The sequence below is a fragment of the Erythrolamprus reginae genome, chromosome 1, assembly GCF_031021105.1.
Source record: "Erythrolamprus reginae isolate rEryReg1 chromosome 1, rEryReg1.hap1, whole genome shotgun sequence".
NCBI lineage: Eukaryota > Metazoa > Chordata > Lepidosauria > Squamata > Dipsadidae > Erythrolamprus > Erythrolamprus reginae.
The window spans coordinates 257,217,952-257,238,499 of NC_091950.1; the positions used below are offsets into that span (position 1 = coordinate 257,217,952).

The 20,548-nt window shown below is 40.7% G+C and overlaps 1 protein-coding gene across 1 annotated transcript in view; it reads right to left on the reverse strand.

Moving 5' to 3' along the window:
- Positions 1 to 5,864: 5,864 nt before the first annotated feature.
- GREB1 (growth regulating estrogen receptor binding 1) overlaps positions 5,865 to 20,548 on the reverse strand; it is a 93,932-nt gene continuing 79,248 nt past the window's right edge. The window contains exons 26-33 of the mRNA XM_070732891.1: positions 19,753 to 19,914; positions 17,820 to 18,024; positions 16,743 to 16,917; positions 16,259 to 16,477; positions 15,888 to 16,023; positions 11,818 to 12,018; positions 8,938 to 9,076; positions 5,865 to 6,719 (exon numbers count right to left, since the gene is read on the reverse strand). Coding sequence (XP_070588992.1) covers positions 6,556 to 6,719; positions 8,938 to 9,076; positions 11,818 to 12,018; positions 15,888 to 16,023; positions 16,259 to 16,477; positions 16,743 to 16,917; positions 17,820 to 18,024; positions 19,753 to 19,914 — 1,401 coding nt within the window. The 3' untranslated portion in view covers positions 5,865 to 6,555. The remainder of the gene's footprint in view (positions 6,720 to 8,937; positions 9,077 to 11,817; positions 12,019 to 15,887; positions 16,024 to 16,258; positions 16,478 to 16,742; positions 16,918 to 17,819; positions 18,025 to 19,752; positions 19,915 to 20,548) is intronic.

The following is a 20,548-nucleotide window of genomic DNA, read 5'->3' on the forward strand; positions in this document are numbered from 1 at the left end:
CCTTAGCCTGGAAGAGAAACATGAGCTCTGTAATCTGGTACCCGCTGGCTTGGCAGCTGACTCCTCAAGTAGCCCTGTTAAGTCATAAGCCTCCTGGAAAAGGTGTTTACTTGTCCAGAGAAAAGCAACTACCAATGTTTTGCATTGGGAAGAGATTTATTCTTCCCAGATTGTTGGGGGCAATATGCTGATGGGGACCCAGATTGTTGGGGGAAATATGCTGACTCTGTAAACCGCTTAGAGAGGGCTGTAAAAGCACTATGAAGTGGTATATAAGTCTAAGTGCTATTGTTCTCTAAGCAGTTTATAGAGTCCGCATATTTCCCCCAATAATCTGGGTCCTCATTTTACCCACTTCATAAGGATGGAAGGCTGAGTCAACTTTGAGCCGGTGGTGAGATTTGAATTGCTGAACAACAGCTAGTAGTTAGCTGAAGTAGCCTGCAGTGCTGCACTCTAACCACTGTGCCACCCCAGCTATTGCTATTGCTATTCTTCCATTAAGAGCGAGGAAGGGAATGTAGTGCAGGATGGAAGTTGATAACTTTAGTGACATTCAAAAAATACCACTGGGGTTCTGCTAGACTATGATAAAACTCCTAATATTTAAAAATATGATTATTCATCCAAGACAAGCCTTATAAACTAGAGCAGTGTTTCCCAACCTTTTTGGAGCCGCGGCACATTTTTCATATTTTCAAAATCCTGGGGAACATTGGGGGGGGGGCGCTAAAAAAAGTTTGGACAAAAAAAATATCTCTTCCTCCCTTTCGCTCTATTTCTCTCTCCCTCCCTCTTTCTCTCTCTTCCTTCCTTTCTCTCTCCATCCCTCTTTCTTTCTCTCTTCCTTCCTTCCTCTCTTTCTGTCTCCTCCTTCCTCTCTCATCTCTCTTTCCTTCCTCTCCCTCCCTTTCTCTCTTTCCTTTCTCTCCCTTTCTGTCTATCCTTTCTATCTCTCACCCCTTCTCCCTCTTTCATTCCCTTTCTCTCCCTCCCTTTCTCTCTCATTCCTTTCTCTCCCTCTTTCCTTTCTATCTCTCTTTCTTTTTCTCCCTCCTTCATATCTTCTTTCTCTTCCCCCTTCCTCCCTCTTTCCTTTCTCCCCCTCCCTTTCTCTTCCTTTTTCTCTATCCTTTCTACTTCTTACTCTTTCTTTCTCTCCCTCCTTCATTCAATTTTCTCTCCCTCCCTTTCTCTCTCTTTCCTTTCTCTCCCTCCCTTGTTCTCCCCTGGGGCTGCCTGTGCCTGCCCTGCACCACCCAACACGGACGGACAGCCCCCGGTCGTCAGTTCGTCCCCCCCCCCACACGGAGGGAGATCAGCCACTGGAGGGAAATCGGGCTGGCGGGGGCGGCGGATCCACCTCCCCACCCGGGTGGAGGGAGATCGGGCTGGCGGGGGGGGCCCTCCACCTCCCCACCCGGGTGGAGGGAAATCGGGCTGGCAGGGGCGGCGAATCCACCTCCCCACCTGGGTGGAGGGAGATCGGGCTGGCGAGGGTGGTGGATCCGGGTCCCCAGCCGCGCGGGGGGAAATCGGGCAGGTGGGCGGGTGGCCGCGGCTCCCTGTGCGCCCCTGGAAAAGGGTGCGTGGGGGGGCATTTTGGGGTGCATTGGCGTGCGCAGCCTACAGGGAACGGTGCCCGGGGCCGCTGCAGCCGGCAGCCTGTTTCCGCTGCCAGTGCCCTCCCGCCGGGCCCCAAAGGACACTTGCCGCCGACGCCAGGGAAGGCGGGAAAAAGGCGCGAAGAATGAGGCTCTCCTTCTTCCTGCCTTCCTTCTTTGGGGCGCAGCAGGAGAGCGCCAGAAACCGCGGCATTGGGCAGGAGCCGGGAGGTCGGAGGCTCCCGCCCAGCTGGAGCTGTCACGGCACACCTGGCCGTGTCTCGCAGCACACTAGTGTGCCGCGGCACACCAGTTGGGAAACGCTGAACTAGAGGGCAGGAGAAGCCATTTCGATGTCATGTGAATCTGGTTATGAAAATTGGCAAATTTAGCACTGGATATTATAATATTATAATATTTAGCACTGGATATTCAGATCAGAGGTGGGTTCCTCCAGGTTCGGACCGGTTCGCCTGAACTGGTAGCGACCTGCTGGTGATGTCACGATGATAGTGCCACCATCTTTAAAAAAAAAAAATTCCTTCTGAGCATGTGCAGAAGCAGGTCCGGCACTGTGCATGCGGTCACCATTCTTTTTTCAGCTTTGTTTTTTTTTTTTGCCATGCGAGGTAAGTTAGACCCCACCCCTGCTTCCAGGGTCCCCCCATGCCCCTTTTGGCTCTCAAGTGGCTGTAGGGAGGCTTGCTAGGCTCAAAAGGGGGTGTGGGGTGCGGCACTCCCTCCGCGCCCCTTAGCAAGCCTCCCAGGGAGGCTTGCTAGGCCAAAATGGAGCACGGGGGGGGGGGCGTCAAGGGAGAAAGAAAGAAAAAAAACATTGTTTTTTGGGGATCCCCGTGTGCACTGATTTTGAGTTGAGAGTTTATTGAAAGTGGCTGCTAAGCTATCCTTGCTCAGGCTAAGCTAATCAATAGTGGAGCTCTAAGAATGCCAGATGATCAATGGGCATGTTCTCAGTTTCAAAACATCTGGCTTTTCTTCCTGCTACCAAAGACCTCCTGCTACCAAAGACCTTCTTTGACAGGAAAGGAGAAAGGGAGGGAGGGGGGAGGAGAGAAAGAGGGAGAGAAGGAAGGAAGGAAGGAAGAAGAGGAAAGAAGGGAGAGGGAGAGAGAAGAAAAAATAGAGAGAGAATAAGAAAAAAACAGAAGAAGAAAGAAAAAGAAATAAAGAGAGAGGAAGGAAGGAAGGGAGAGTAGAGAGAGGGAGGGAGGGAAGGAGCACAGCAATTTAGGGCCAGAAGATATCTCAGAGGTAATCTAGTCCAACCCCCTGCTGCAGCAGGAAACCTTTCATTGTCTGGATTGTTTTGGTGCCTCTAACAGAGAGGAAAATTGCCAGAAAGGAGGAGTTTACTAGGACAAAGCTGCCATGCAGAGGAAGGCAGGGATAGTTCTTGACTTATAACCATAATTAAACCCAAAATTTTGGTTACGAAGCAAGAGCGTTGTTAAGTGAGTTTCACCAAATTTTATTCAATCCATGACATTTCCTGGCTCTAACAGTCCTGTGCAAACTAGGGAAGAACATCTGAAGGCATGTGTAATGTTCTAATGTACAGAAGTTATGATTAAATGTGTGGCAGAAAGTGGACTCTGGGTGTTTTTCCAAATGCCATAAGTGAGGTTGAATGTGTAGTTTTAGAAGAACTCTCTCTCTCTCTCTCTATGTATGTGTATACATACACATACAGTATATATACCGGTAGTAGACTATGTATCTTTTTGTGTGTTTGTGTGTAATAAAAAAAGTATATTTTGGATGTTCAGTAGTACAGGAAAATTGTATCTCATGGAGGCCTTTGAGGCGAGGAGAGGCCAAGCACCCTAACCCTAGCCCTTGACGCAAGTGATGTCAAGTTGGTCACGCCCACCCAGTCACATGGCCAACCAGTCCCATAACCAACCAGCAATCCCCACCGTCACGACCGCAAAGCCACTCTCACCCAGTCACATAACTGCCAAACTACAAATTAGAACCCACCCTTGATCCCGATGTATTTCTTATAGCACTGACCCATTAAAAATAATAACAGCAGCAAACAAACTTTCTTGTGTAACAAGTTCTTTAAGTCACAATGTTATTAATTATTTTATAGTTGCACAATTGTAGCTTACTGTCATCAATTTAATACTTTAACGCTGTTCAAAGTTCTCATGATTTCGTTCTCCAAATAAATAATTGGATTCTCCAAATGATCAAATATGGGAAATTGTATCTGGATTTTATTGTATTTCACTAGAGGGGTGAAGGAAATCCACCATCTTCTTCTTATGTATCTTAAGTGTACCTTGAGGCCATGGTGCACAATCAGTCTGGGCCCTGCTTTAAAAAAAAACACCAATGACCAGACTCCTTAATTTCAATAATGCAAGTATAGTTATTTTTTTTTAATAGTGGGATTTAAAAGTGCTTAATTCTGAACAGATTACAGCCCATACGGATGAAGCACTTAACACTTTTTGCCACTGAAGAAACTGAATTATAAGCAGTGTCATGTCTCTTTACAAGAATGTTCCTGAAAATTAGATATTTTAATTTTAATTAAAGAAATGACTAACTCATTGCTTATCAAGGAGTTAATTAACTCAAGGAGTTAATTTGTTCTTTTCCTATTGTGATTTATTGCCAAGTCCTTTGACAGATGAATTTTTTCCAGCATTTAACAATCTGATGATTCCTTATCCCCATTCCAGTGCTGATAGCTGTAAATACTGCTATAAGCAGAACATGAATTGCACTTGAAGCAGACCTCTGGTCGGTGACATAATACAACATGTCAGAGAACATTCCCTGTGGTCAATTGATGATGTTTGGGCTGTACAGTCCAAACATAGGCTATTTTTAAGGCAGATACATCTCTGAATATCTCTCTGAATTTTTTTTAAATTTTTCCATTACTTTAGAAGTTGTTGTTGTTGTTGTTGTTGTTATTATTATTATTATTATTATTATTATTATTATTATTATTATTATTAATTAGATTTGTATGCCACCCCTCTCCGCAGACTCTATCATGATTGAAGGTTTTAAGGAATCTAGAAATAAAATGTCTTTGAAACAATGACCCAACAGGTCATGGTTTGTCTAACATGCTATTAAAACACTGTCTGTGCATAATCTTTAGCTGGTTAAACTGTATATTGTAGGCAACAGTTATTGAATGAAGGTACTTCCAAAAGGGCTAATTTACAAAATATATTTAAAATCCAAAACCCTGTGGGCTTGAAATTATATAAAACACTTTATACATAAAAGGTATCATAAAACATTAGTGACGCAAAACAAAATGTCATAAAACATGTCCGGTGGTCAACTGTCGGTATTTGTGATAAACAGTTCAATATGGGCTACTTTCAGGGTGAATCATCACTGAATATCTCCCTCAATATTTCCCTCTCCCTCTTTTACAATGAGATTAGATATTAAAAGCGCTGTCATTGTTGAAGGCCTTGAGGAAGCTGGAAAGGAACTATCTTCTTACCAGGGTCCTATAAATGCTTCTGCTTTAAAAATTATCTAGAACAAACAACGCTTCTGAGACTAGAGTTAGGGAAATCATTACAGTTAGCATCTTCTAGAATCATCTGCCCAGTATTGTGGCCTATCTAATGTAATGACAATGGGCTTTGAATCATCTCAGCAATGGAAAGGGGTGATTGTGGAAGGTGCTCAAAAAAGGAGGATAAAGGCCTAAGCGTCCATTTTCATTAAAATGGAAATACAGTGATACCTCGTCTTACAAACGCCTCATCATACAAACTTTTCGAGATACAAACCCGGGATTTAATATTTTTTTGCCTCTTCTTACAAACTATTTTCACCTTACAAACCCACCACCGCCGCTGAGATGCCCCGCCTCCGGACTTCCATTGCCAGTGAAGCACCTGTTTTTGCGCTGCATCGCAAAAACACAGAGGTCCGGAGGTGGGGTTTCGAGAACTTCAGTGTTTTTGCAATGCTGCAATTTCACTGATGCTCCCTTCACTGGGAAACCCCACCTCCGGACTTCCGTTGTCAGCGAAGCGCTCAATTTTGCGCTGCTGGGATTCCCCTGCTGGGATTCCTCTGCAGCATCGCAAAAACACAGAAATCTGGAGGTGGGGTTTCCCATGGAGGGGAGCCTCAGGGGAATCCCAGCAGCACAAAAACGGGTGCTTCGGCTGGCAAAAGGGGTGAATTTTGGCCTTGCACACATTAATTGCTTTCCCATTGATTCCTATGGGAAACATTGTTTCGTCTTACAAACTTTTCACCTTAAGAACCTCATCCCGGAACCGATTAAGGTTGTAAGACAAGGTATCACTGTATAAGGCACAATCCCTTGGACAGTTTTTTCCCCCTGCAATTCCCACTAAGTCTGATACACATTGCCAAGCTCTTTGTGTTTCCCATTCATTTCATTGGAGCTTGAATGGGACAACTGCCCAGTTGACTTTTGCCTCTAGCACTCTACCAAAATCTTTTTCACAATAGCTGTTCACTTATCAGCTTCACTACATACTAAGAATGGAGCACTTTCTGCCTACTGATTTCTAATTCAGCAAAAGGTTAAGAAGGGAATCTACGTCTAAACGTTGAACCATACCACCCCAAATATTTCATGATAAAATAAACTCTATAATTTATACAACCAAAACAAAGACAAGCAGAACCTCTAAACAATTCAACTATCGGTACAACAAGCAGTAATTCCATTCTGTTCCTGACAAAGAAGGAACAGTTCAAACAGTTTAAATTATAAAAGATACTGACACAGTCTGAAATTATAAACACAAATGTGTCAAATAAAATAGAATTATAATACAGATATTGCAAATTTGCCTACATTTTTGTCTACATTATGGTTTTTTTTTTTAAAAAAAAGGTTTCTATTTTTACAACTTATTTTTGGTTGAAAGAGAGCTCCTTGAAGATGTCAGAAAAGTTCTTGTTAAATATGCCGTCCTGTCAAAAAAAAGAGGGGCTTGTCTTCTTTGGCATTGGCGGTTTGAAACTCATCTCTTAAACGGAATTGCCACTCATCTTCCAGTTCCAGCCGGACAACAGTTTGGCGAAGGGAGTTTCTATCTTGGCAAATGACGCATAAGGTGGCACCTGTAAAAATTATTATTATTATTAGCATTTGTATTACATATACATAATTAATGGAAAAGAATATTGTAGCTCGGGTTTGAACTGCGGGGTCCTTAGTAATCTCTTATGGTTTTTTTGCAAACATTTCATTACCCAACTAGATAATATCAGTGCTAAAAGGAAGTGGGACTTGTTCTCTTTTTATATACGAGAAGCTTGCCCACGGTCAGTATTGGTGAGGATGTTCTTAATTATGGAACCAAATCAAGGAGCCACTAAGAATACTCCCATCATCAGTGACAGAGCAAGCCATCAACCATATAAACAGAGAGCAAATCCCAATCCATGTATCACAGATGATGTTACAAAAAAAAAAACAACCTAAGTTCAGAAAGCATCAAGGAAACTTCAGAAGAGAAGGATTTGGGGTAGTGATTTCTGACAGTCTCAAAATGGGTGAGCAGTGTGGTCGGGCAGTAGGAAAAGCAAGTAGGATGCTTGGCTGCATAGCTAGAGGTATAACAAGCAGGAAGAGGGAGATTGTGATCCCCTTATATAGAGCACTGGTGAGACCACATTTAGAATACTGTGTTCAGTTCTGGAGACCTCACCTACAAAAAGATATTGACAAAATTGAACGGGTCCAAAGACGGGCTACAAGAATGGTGGAAGGTCTTAAGCATAAAACGTATCAGGAAAGACTTAATGAACTCAATCTGTATAGTCTGGAGGACAGAAGGAAAAGGGGGGACATGATCGATACATTTAAATATGTTAAAGGGTTAAATAAGGTTCAGGAGGGAAGTGTTTTGAATAGGAAAGTGAACACAAGAACAAGGGGACACTATCTGAAGTTAGTTGGGGGAAAGATCAAAAGCAACGTGAGAAAATATTATTTCACTGAAAGAGTAGTAGATCCTTGGAACAAACTTCCAGCAGACGTGGTTGGTAAATCCACAGTAACTGAATTTAAACATGCCTGGGATAAACATATATCCATTGTAAGATAAAATACAGGAAATAGTATAAGGGCAGACTAGATGGACCATGAGGTCTTTTTCTGCCGTCAGTCTTCTATGTTTCTATCTATGTTTCTTCAGATACATAACTCTGAACTAAAAACAAAAATCATATCCAAATCCCAGCTCTCAATTGTGGAATGACTTAAAAGACATTATCAGTCAAAAAGAGAAACACTGAAAGGACAATCATTTTAGCAATCAAGAACACCAAGCTATCTCTTAGAAATATACTTGTCTCCTGCCTTCTTTCCCTCTCTGCATCCTAGGATACCTTTCATAGGTGGCAAAATAATTCATATCTCCTTCCATTTGCTAAATACAGTATTTAGAATAAATGGGCATTAGAGCAGTCAATCAAACATGATGCTGCAGGGCTCTTCCTGTAGTTTATATCCAGGGAGGTGGACAGATGTATGAAACCAAGGGGAAAGAGATTTGGGAGATGTACGCGAAGAGGAAGAGATCTGAGGAAAAGTCATAGTCTTAGCTCTAAGCTCTAAGCCTCTGCTCATCAGGAAAAGGTTACATTTTTGGCACCAAGGAAGCAGGAATTGACAATCATAGATATGTGGTAATATTAAAGGAACCTGGTTCCAACCAATTTTAAAGTATTATGAATGAAGTATTTAAAGTATTATTATTATTATTATTATTATTATTATTATTATTATTATTATTATTATTATTATTATTATAATACTTTCAGCCTCTTCTTAAAACAAAAAAAAGAAGGGAAGAGAAAAGAAAAGAAAAGGAGAGGGGAAAGGAATACAAGAAATATTTTTTGGGTAGTAGGAAATCAATGGATCTTTTTTAAAGTTATCCATGGAATAATAGGGTAAACCTTTGACGGGGGGAGGGAGGGAGGGAGGGAGGAAGGAAGGAAGGAAGGAAGGAAGGAAGGAAGGAAGGAAGGAAGGAAGGATCCATCCATCAATTAGGGTATATGACACTATTCCTTGTGAAACATTTGGCTTCCTTCTTGGCAATTAATTTATCAAAATGCTACCTTAATAACAGATCAGGTTCCCTGTTCCCAGGAAGCCAATCTGTTCCTGCATTGAATAGATGTTTCTTCGTGGAAGGTTCTTTTATTCCCCCTGAGTAGTTTTTTAGGTAGGAAAGTTCAAATATCAGAGGTTCAGATGCTTTTGTTCTGCCTGCCTGCTTGCTTCAAAGATGTCAAGTGACTCTATGTATCAGCAGCAACCTCTTACCTTTCAAAAAGTGGAACTTCTTCAAAAAGCTGGCTACAACAAAGGAATCGCAGAGGTACAGCAAGAGTCCACTGAAGATCATCTCAGAGCAGCTGACATTCAGAGAATGAGGCCGGGAACTAACATAACAAACTGCAATCTGTTGGCAGGAGGAACAAAACGGCAAAAATGGTTTACTCTCCATGCAGCGACAATTCAGATTAGCCTTATTAAACAGTGATGGCCACAGAAACTTCCATCTCAGTTTCTGGAATTCATTTATAGTAGATAACGAATAAATCTATTTAAAGAGAAGTTATATAAATCCTCTCTCATTTAATAAGACGTTAGCTAAACTGCAGAAGCTGGCTCTCCCAGGAGCTTGGCATCATCCCAAAGCATGTGTAATTGAAACAATGGCATCTCTTTTTCTTTTTTGCCACTTCCTTTCTCTTATTCTATTGTTTCCTCTGCAGTAAACATTTGTCACTGGCAAGGAATCTATCCTGGTGCACCCATAGTTAAGTTGCTTGATAATACTTGCAGTTGCTGCCTTATTCTGGCAAAGCTGGAAAAATCCACCATAGCAGGTAGCTGCACTGGTACTCTATCATTAGAAACATAGAAACATAGAAGACTGACGGCAGAAAAAGACCTCATGGTCCATCTAGTCTGCCCTTATACTATTTCCTGTATTTTATCTTACAATGAATATATGTTTATCCCAGGCATGTTTAAATTCAGTTACTATGGATTTACCAACCACGTCTGCTGGAAGTTTGTTCCAAGGATCTACTACTCTTTCAGTGAAATAATATTTTCTCACATTGCTTTTGATCTTTCCCCCAACTAACTTCAGATTGTGTCCCCTTGTTCTTGTGTTCACTTTCCTATTAAAAACACTTCCCTCTTGAACCTTATTTAACCCTATAACATATTTAAATGTTTCGATCATGTTCCCCCTTTTCCTTCTGTCCTCCAGACTATACAGATTGAGTTCATTAAGTCTTTCCTGATACGTTTTATGCTTAAGACCTTCCACCATTCTTGTAGCCCATCTTTGGACCCGTTCAATTTTGTCAATATCTTTTTGTAGGTGAGGTCTCCAGAACTGAACACAGTATTCCAAATGTGGTCTCACCAGCACTCTATATAAGGGGATCACAATCTCCCTCTTCCTGCTTGTTATACCTCTAGCTATGCAGCCAAGCATCCTACTTGCTTTTCCTACCGCCCGACCACACTGCTCACCCATTTTGAGACTGTCAGAAATCACTACCCCTTAATCCTTCTCTTCTGAAGTTTTTGCTAACACAGAACTGCCAATGCAATACTCAAATTGAGGATTCATTTTCCCCAAGTGCATTATTTTACATTTGGAAACATTAAACTGCAGTTTCCATTGCTTTGACCATTTATCTAGTAAAGCTAAATCATTTACCTTATTACAGACCCCTCCAGGAATATCAACCCTATTGCACACTTTAGAGTCATTGGCAAATATTCAGCTATTCTCCTTGGCATGGCACACTTGCTTTTGCTGGGGGGGGGACGGGAGGGGGGAAGCCCAACCATTTTAAACATGTAAGGAAAAACAATTGGTTCCGCTCCATTTCTTAGAGGTGAAGAAGAAGCCCAAAACTCAGAAGCATTTGAACTAACCTTTTGGAGGTTTGTTTGCTTCCAACATTATCTGCTTTCTGGAACATGCTGAAAACAGGACATTTGCAGAGGTTTTTTGGGGCCCATAGAACGTTTTGGAGGAAGGGGCAAGGGGAGAAATTGTATTTATAAAGATATACTTGTCTTGCTTGACTTTGTGAGCTGCCAATATATTTTTGTGACTATGACAGAATAGACATTTTATAAATACTGTATTTTTCGGAGTATAAGACACACCTTTTCCCCCTCTAAAAGAGTCTGATAATTTGGGTGCATCTTATATTCTGAATGTAGCTTTTTTTTCCAGCCCTAACTACCTGCTAACAATCTTTCCAGCTCTTACCTTGCAGGCTCTTTCATTGTTACTCTCTGCAAAGAATGTTTTCCAAGCCCTAAGTCTTTGCAGGTTTTTTTTTCATTGCTCTAACTTGCTCCGAATAAGTTTCTTTCCAGTCCTTAGCAGGTGCCAACGATGCTCCCAGCTCTTACCCACTTGCAAGCTCTTTCATTGTTGCTCTCTGTAATAATGTTTTCCATTATTGCTTTACTTGCTCCAAATGTTTCTTTCCAAGAGCTAATGATGTTGCCAGCTCTTACTGGTTTGCAAGCTCTTTCATTGTTACTCTCTCCAAATAATTTTTTTTAAAGCCCTTAACCAGGTGATAAAATAATGTGTTGAAGCTGACCAAACTAAGGATGCTAGCCAGATGAATACCTGGTAAGCAGATTCTTTCCCTATTTTCCGTCCCCAAAACTAAGGTGCGTCTTAAACTCAGAAAAATACGGTAAATAAATTCAGAGAGCGATAACCTCAGATAATAAGAAGCAGGCACAGTCCACTTCTTGAACTACAGCCCTCCAGGTGCTGTTAAATAACAATCCTAGAAGCAGGATGAGCAATAAAGAAGAATGCTGGGAGTTGCGATTCAGCTACATTTGAAGAGCATATGCACATGTGATAATGATGGCATGTTGTTGTCATTTCCATTCAATCATGTCTGGTTCTTGGTAATTTTATGGGCCAGGTCTCTCCACATCTTTCAATCTTGCACTACTTCCTTGAATTTTTCTATGTTCTGGTGGGTGTCAGCTTTGATGGCGTCCAGCCACTGTGTTCTTTGACAGCTTGGTTTCTTTTTATTTCGAATTCATCTAAGCATAATTGCTTTCTCCAGTGCATGCATATATTTTGTTTTTATGTTTATATACAGTATTTTAATTAATACATAAGTTGATTACCTGTGATCCTAAATTAAGGTAACAATCCACAGAGAGCACTGGCTGGTTGTAATTCCTCAGTGAGAGAGGGAAGAAGCGATAGCTGTGATATTGAAGGTATTTTTCAAGCAATAACTGAGCAGGAGCTGCCAAGAATGTATGTTTGCTGTCAGGGGCACATATATATTGAGCTGGACCAATACTCATTAAATTATCTGACATCTGAAAAGAAAACAATGACTGTGACAGCAATTTTCTTTTTTAAGCAGTGGCTTTTGGAAATAAGGTTAAAAAAATACATGCAGCTGAACAAAATCACATACAACAATACAATTATATAACTGACCAAGAGAGAAAAATTTTGAGATGTCTCACATATTTAAGAATATGTATGTGAACATGCACATAGATAGAAATATGAAGACACACAAACACACATTTTCGGAAGTGTACTGAGAGCTTAGCTATCACACTGACATCATGATTGTGATTGTCTGGGCCTTTTGACCACTTGCTTCCAAAATAAACAAAACAATATTTTTAAAGACCCACAGCTGAGCCTTGATCACCACTAGTGATGGGCGAACCAAACTCGCACAATTCGGGTCCGTACTGAATTTTGCGGTGTTCGGTATGCCGAACACGAACCCAAAATTTCGGGCAAAGTTCGGGGTCGTGTTTGGCATTCAGAGCTTTGATGTCACCGGCAGATTGCTAAGGATGCCAAGGTTATCACTTCCTGGATTCCATGGAATCCAGGAAGTGATCATCTTGGCATCCTTAGCAACGTGCCGGTGACGTCAAAGCTCAGCCCCCAGAATCTCTTTGTGGGAGGGATTCCACGTTCAGGTTCGGGTTTGGCCCAATTTTGCATAAAGTTCGTCCGCACTTGCCAAACCCGAACACAGTTGGGTTCGCCCATCACTAATCACCACCTCTCAGCTGTGCCCAGGGGGACCTTTGTCCAGGATCGCCTGATTTACCAGTTGCAGCCCTATCTGGACCCAGAAGCTCTATGCACAGTCACTCAGGCCCTCATCACCTCCCGTCTTGATTATTGCAACACGCTCTACGTGGGGCTACCCTTGAAGACCATTTGGAGACTCCAAATTGTCCAGAATGCAGCTGCATGAGCTGTCATGGGTGTACCTCAGTACACCCATATAACACCTATGCTACGTGAGCTGCACTGGCTTCCTATTAGTCTCCAGGCATAATTCAAGGTATTGGTTATTACCTATAAAGCCCTATATAGCTCAGGGACAGACTATTTACGGGACCGTCTCTTGCCGAATACTTCCCAGAGACCATTAAGAGCACACAGAATTGGCCTCGTCCAGGTCCCGTCAACCAAACAATGCAGGTTGGCGGGACTGTGGGGGAGGGCCTTCTCTGTTGCCACCCTGGCTCTATGGAAACAACTCCCTGCCAATGTCCATACTGCTCCTACCCTACTGGCCTTCTGTAAGGCCACGAAGACCTGGCTTTGTCGGCAGGCCTGGGAGCCATGAATAAACAATTATAATGACCATATTGTATGAATGGTATGCATGCATGCTGACTGCATAGTTTAACTATGAGTATTAGTAAGGGATTTATAGTTTTAGATTGTACATTTGACTTCTTTTTATTGTTTTTGTTGTTTTATATTTTACATATTTTATATTGTTGTAAGCTGCCCTGAATCCTTCGGGATTGGGTGGCATAGAAGTCAAATTAATTAAATAATTAAATAAATGAACAAACAAACAAACAAATGATTGATTGATTGATTGATTGATTGATTGATTGATCACTCATCTCAAAATTGTGACTTATACATCCGGTTAGAACAATAAAAAATAATATCAACAAAGAATAAAAACTTACAGTGGTCACCAAGGATAAACCAAACCAAAACAATAACCAAAACCTCTAAAAAGACCTTCTGTGTATTACCAAAGCCCTGCAGGATTGGATCCAACCTGATCTTGAAGATACGGTGTTCCAAAACACAGGTACACTTTAATTGATTTATAGAGCTCCCCAGCTCAATCAATGTGGCTTTGGGTGCTTTGCCAAAAAACAAATAATATTTTTTTAAAAAATCCATGTAATATTTTTTTTAAAAAACTATCCAAAATATAAAATGATGACCAAATCATCAGGATAATTAGATAACCAAAAGGGACTTGACTTAATTGAATCCCCACCGCAAAAGGCAAGTTTTAACAGTTTTTCTAAAGACAAATAGAGTTGGAGTTTGGTGTATATCTGTGAGGGGGAGGGAGATGAGATCATTCCAGAGCAGAGGGACAGCAACCAAAAAGACACATACTTCTAGGTTGCATGAGATGGCAAATTTCAAAAGAGGGAACCTGAGCATTGTGAGCAGATATTCTTGAAATAAGGCAGTTCTGCAAGTCCCCAGTCTTTTGCCACATCGGGCTTTAAAGTTGGTAACCAGGACCTTGAATCTCACCTGGAAATCTATTGGGAGCAGAATAGTGATGTCACATAGGCATAATGAGCTGCACCTATGCCCCATGCCGCTGCATTCGGAACCTACAGTTGTGCAACAGAGTGTTGCAATAGTCCAATTAGAAGGCAACTGAGCCATGAATGTCTGTTTTGACAGAGTAAAGGGATATTTAGCTCAGTTTACGAGCTGTTTCTTTAAGAGATTGTATTCGGGAATGTAGTAACAGATTGCACTCTGGGTAATGCAGTCCATGACATATGTCCTCATCTATGTGTTCTTATTGGCCATTGCACTAAACGTAGGCAGTTGAGTAATTGTGCCATTCTTTCAAACAGCCATTTTAAAGTCTTACAAAGGACCATTTAAACAAAACCTGTAGATGGCAGAAATGAATCTCTTTTCACCTATGTATAATGGGACAGATTATGAATTTTTCTTCTTCTAAAGAACCTCAGGTTGAAGATGTAAGTCTATGACATTGGTTCTCAACCTTTATAATGCCACGACCCCTTAATACAGTTCCTCAGGTTGTGGTGACCCCCCCCCCCCAACCATAGGTCTAGCACCAATCTTCCCAACACAGCTTTAAGCTGATTGGTAGGAAGGTCAGAGGGACACCCCACTGTAAATGCTTGATTGTAAATGCCTGATTGTACAAATATGTTCCAGGGTGCCAGTATAGAAGCTTTAGTTCCTAACACCATGGGAAATTTGTCTTTTTCCACGGTCTTATGCGACCGCTGTGAAATGGTCGTTTGACTCCTGAAGGGGTCCCGTCCCAACCCCCAAGTTGAGAACCACTGGTTTATCAGGATGCCAGACAATAAATGTAAACTGTATGTTTTAGCCATTTGCGTGGTGTTTATCTGACTGAAAAAAGCACTAAGCTTGGACCAGAACAATTTATTTATTTAATTTATTTATTAGATTTGTATGCCGCCCCTCTCCGTAGACTCGGGGCGGCTCACAACAATAACAAGAACAATGTAAGAACAAATCTAATAATTTAAAAAACACTAAAAACTCCATTATTAAAAGCAAACAAACACACAAACATTCCATGTATAAACTGTATAGGCCCGGGGGAGATGTGTCAGTTTCCCCATGCCTGGCGGCAGAGATGGGTCTTAAGAACTTTACGAAAGGCAAGGAGGGTGGGGGCAGTTCTAATCTCCAGGGGGAGCTGGTTCCAGAGGGTCGGGGCCACCACAGAGAAGGCTCTTCTCCTTGGTCCTGCCAAACAACATTGTTTAGTCGACGGGACCCGGAGAAGGCCAACTCTGCGGGACCTAACCGGTCGCTGGGATTCGTGCAGCAGAAGGCATGACAGTGTCCATGACTAAAGCCTCCCAAACCAATGTCCATGACTAAAGCCTCCCAAACAAAGGAATAGATGGACCTAGTACACAACTAGCTACAGCTGCCACCTGCTCTTTGAGCAAGAGCTGAGAGAAACTCCCTTCACCAAACTGCTGCTCACCTGGATCATGTTGTCGTTTTGGAGGCAAGACCTGATCCTAAAATTGGAACTCAGTTTAGATCACCCCATTTGCTTAATCTCAGAATCCTCTGGCTGTAGTATCTATGTGTAACTTTGGAGTTAGCAGATGCTCTATTCCTGAAGTCTCACCTTCGATTTGATATGAAAAGACCTTTGCCCTCCTACTGCTATTTGTTTCTTCATGACACTAAATCGATTGAATCGGCAGATCCTCAAGCCTGCACTGTGGACACGTAGATTGAAATCCACATCATCACAAACAAATCTGTTGGGAAGAGCAGGAGATTCAGCGTTTAAAAATAATGAAATGAGCTACACCACTGTATAACTCGGTTTCTTCCAATCTGTTGTCCTCTGGATGTATTAAAGCTGCCCTTAAAGTTACCCAACCATTGGGACTATTAGCTATGCTGGCTGCAAATGCTAGAAACTGTAATCTCGACAAATTTATACGGCACCTGGTTGGGAAGAACCATCTCCCTTAATCAGACTTGGCTCACCTGTTCTGGTTATATTGAACATTCTGGGTCAGGTCCACATTCAGCATGATGAAGTCATGCACATGGCAACATGAGAATGGCTCCTTGATATCTCCACTCCTAGTTTTACTGGACCATTTCCTCATGCCAATCAAGGCATAATGGATGACACTGGGAGTTGATTCAATGTGCTGAAGAATTTGCTTTAGGGAAATATTCTTTTCTCTCCAGGTATATTCACTGCAAGAGATCAGGAAATAATTTCAAATCAAATTAGGTGTTTTTTTCCATTTCTAAATTTATTAATTGATATTCAAGATCTTTTTGAGCTTTAGTTGTTCTTTGTTCTACTTTTTCTAAAAAAAAATCATTGCATTCTGTCTTGAATTCTACCGTTTTGATTTGATCCTCATATTTTCTTAATATCCCCTCTCATCAATTCCATACTGGTATTTAACTTCAAAATATCTGAGTCTTCCCCACCACAAAAAAAATAGCCATTTACCTTTTTCTCTCACCAGAACAATCAATTTCAACAGCATTCCACATCACACAGGAGTCGTCGGAGATGACAATGAAGGGCCAAATATCTTGAGGCTTAATGCCAAGTTCTTCCTGACGGTTTCGTTCCAGTTCCAAATTATGGTAAGATAATTCTTTTATGAGGAAGTGAGCAGCTCCTACAACCAAGCCAAAGAAGCAGTGAGCTGCCAATAAGGGAAAGTGGAAGTTTCGTTTGAGCTCAATGTCTTTAGCTGTATGAAAAGATTTTTCTCCCCCAATCAAAATTTTCTTGGGCTGCTCAAAATATTTAGATGGTTGTTTACTGTCTTGTAACAGATACATCAATGGGATCTATTATATATGACTTCATTTGTACAATAACGAAATCAAAATAATCTTGTGTGTGTTGTGCATTAAATTGAAATTATACAATCATTCACAAACATAATTTTTAAAAAACTATATTTATAACATCTGTTCATTCGGTGTGCTATAATATCATGGCCACCAAGCCTACAAATAAGAATTGTTTGGCTTCATTTGTTATTGATACTGAACGGAATGGAAGATGCTTTAGATTGAAAGCACCAAGATGATGGACTCATTTACAATGGCAATGGACCAGGCGCCACTATTGGAAGACCTAAAAGGTAAGGTTGAGGATAGATCATCTTGGGAAAAATTTATTCATGAACTCACTAAGAGTCAACACTGACTTGATGGTACATAATCAGCTTAAGGTTGATCCTCACCAATTAATGAACTGTTTATACAAGGAGCAGTTCAATCCTTTTGTGGGCAAGAACTATATTATTTATTTATTGATGCTAGTTACCTAGGGCTGCAGTAGAAAAAAAGATGAGATTACATCACTGGAAAGAGAGGATTATTTGGCTACTTTATACAAATCAGCAGCATAATTATGGGGCGTTTTTGGAGAACATAAAAAAAGAAGCTCAAGCAAGATTATATATTCCCCAGAGTTGCCCTTCCTGCTTTAATTATTTTATCAATGTTGCCAACTACAGTTGATACCCTTGTTTTATTCATACAAATATCTAATAAAACATGTACCTACCCACTCCTGCACTGTTGAAAATACTTGGCAAAACAAGCATGATGTGATTGGGCCAATATTTTTTATATATTGCCATTTCATACTCTTTGACGACCAAAACATGCAAATGGTTGGCTCCATCCATTGCATGATAAAGATTAAAAAGTCCATGTTCATGGCGTCCTGTCGTAGGAGTAAAAGTAGGGCTCTTTATGTAGTCCTGGCTCTGTAAAATTAGGAGTTTGTATGATATAATATTACATAAAAAACATATTGTAAATCTAATTTTTATAAAAGCCTATAAATAGTATAGGAAGACGACTAGAAAGAAGAGGAAGAAAATGAAAAAGTACCACTATTATTCTACTTGAAGACAAAGAACCATGTGAAACTGTAAAGGAAGAAAGTGACATGGCCCCATATTTCCACCAATCTCTAGCAAGCTAAATGTCTACTATTTCTAAAGTTTACAGTGAAAAAATTAGAAATAGTTTAGGTAAGGGGGAAAAGCTTGGTTGAATTAATTATTCAGTTAGAAAGTGATAATTGGGACTAATTCTCCTTTGTGAGAATGAGAACTGAAACAAAAAATAAAGAGGATAATGCCTACGGAATTGTATTTGCTACCAGCCACTATGAGACAAACATACAAGATATGGGGATGGAACCCATAAGTGAACATACTAGCATCCTGGTTTATTTTGCATTAAAACAATTAATAACTACACAATTATCTACACATTCATATCTTAGCCAATTAACTAAAGACACAGATACAGTAGAAGCTGTCCCCTAACTTTCTGGCAACAACAGTAAACTCTGAAACTTGTTGTAAGAGCAACAACAATTTTAACATGTTTTCAACGTGTTTCCGGAAGACCTTTCCATTGCGGAATAGAGCTGAGTTCCTCCTATAATTGGTCTATATCAGCGGTGAAATCTAATGATCTCTCCTACCAGTTCCGTGTGCTTTTTCATCCCCGTCTGTTTGCACGCACACTTTTTTTACCCTCTGTGCATGCACAAAGGATTAAAAAGAAAATGGTGCAGTTCGGTGGGTGGACAGAGTCTCACGTTGCCGTCGCTACCAGTTCTCCAAAGCACTGGCACCCGCCGTTACCGGTACACTTGAACCAGGCCAAACAGTAGCATTTTACCCCTAGCCTGTATTTGACATATGTATGTATGTATGTATGTATGTATGTATGTATGTATGTAAGTATGTATGTACCCACATATACATGCATACATGCACACACATTCATACACAAAAATACATATATACTATTTTATAGTTAGCTAAAAAAGTTAATAATGGTAAATTTAAGGATGGGAAAGGAGTCAGTGACAGAGCACATGCTTTTCAGGTTGAAGGCATAGGATCCTCAGATACAGGAAAGGCAGAAAATATCTGCCTAAAACCTTAGAGAGCTGAGTACTGAGTTCAATAAACCAAGTGTGTAACTTGATAAAACCTAAATAAAATCAGATCTGATTTTTCTGTCAAAGTATATTAGTTCATTCTGTTTGCTAAGAAAAGTAATTTGTTGTAAGAATTATTTTAAAGGAAAAGTGAGCTTCGAAGACATTTTAATGGATGCAATATAGGGTTCTTGCACTGTCTAAGACAGTGTTTCCCAACCTTGCCAATTTGAAGATATTTGGACTTCAACTCCCAGAATTCGCTGGCTGGGGAATTCTGGGAGTTAAAGTCCAAATATCTTCAAATTGCCAAGGTTGGGAAACACTGGTCTAAGAGAAACCCAGAGCGTATGTCTTTCCAAACATGATGAAAAATGTGGAAATGCTATTTTAAAACTCTGTTTAATTCTGTTTTCTTACTGGATATGGAGATCAATCAATCCATGGATACTATCACCTGGAAAGCAGAGTCCAATAACTTTAAATCCTAATCCTCTAGAACAAAGAGTTTTGCAAATTGCTCTTTATCTACCTGATCTGTGACAAGAGGCAATCTCATACTTTCCAGCTGCCTTCCTGGGTGGCTAAAGACAAAATGGTGCTCCTTTGATTTAGGGATAATGAAGTGTAGCTGAATTTCTTCTCCAAGCATTGAATAGGAAAAGGCAAAAGCATGCAAGGTGGATTCATAAAGCTGAAAAAACAGTAAAGGATATAAGTGTAATGTAATATGTTTGCTCTTTTTGACAACTCTGACATTGATATACGCAGTTGACTATTAAAACAGTGGCAAAAAAAGCAAACTACATTTTAATCAGGGGTGGGTTCCTCTTATCACTTTTCTACCGATGCACATTGTGCCGCTCCGCGTCTTCGGACAGGGACGGCATACAAATCTAATAAATTATTATTGTGATGTTTCACATGCAAGCTCTTGCTACGCTCACGCTTGTGCACCTACTTGAGCGATTATATTTCCGCGCATGCTCAGAAGGATGAGTTTACTTCCACACATGCTCAAAGAGCCAAAAAATCACCAAAAGATTACACACAAAAATGGTGGTGTGTGGGGACTGGCAAAGACAGAACCGGAGCCATCGCGCCAAAATTGCATCATCAGTGGGCCACTACTGGAGCGCACTGGTAGAAACCCATCCCTGATCTTAAATACAGTGAACATTAATACAGGTTTTTATGTTCCAACACCCCTGTATATAATCCAAGTGTATATACAGAAATATGCACTTATTTAAAGTGGTGATATTTAAGCTACAAATTGGATCATCAACAAGCTTCAGCTAAGTGTCATAATAGATACAGTTCTGAAT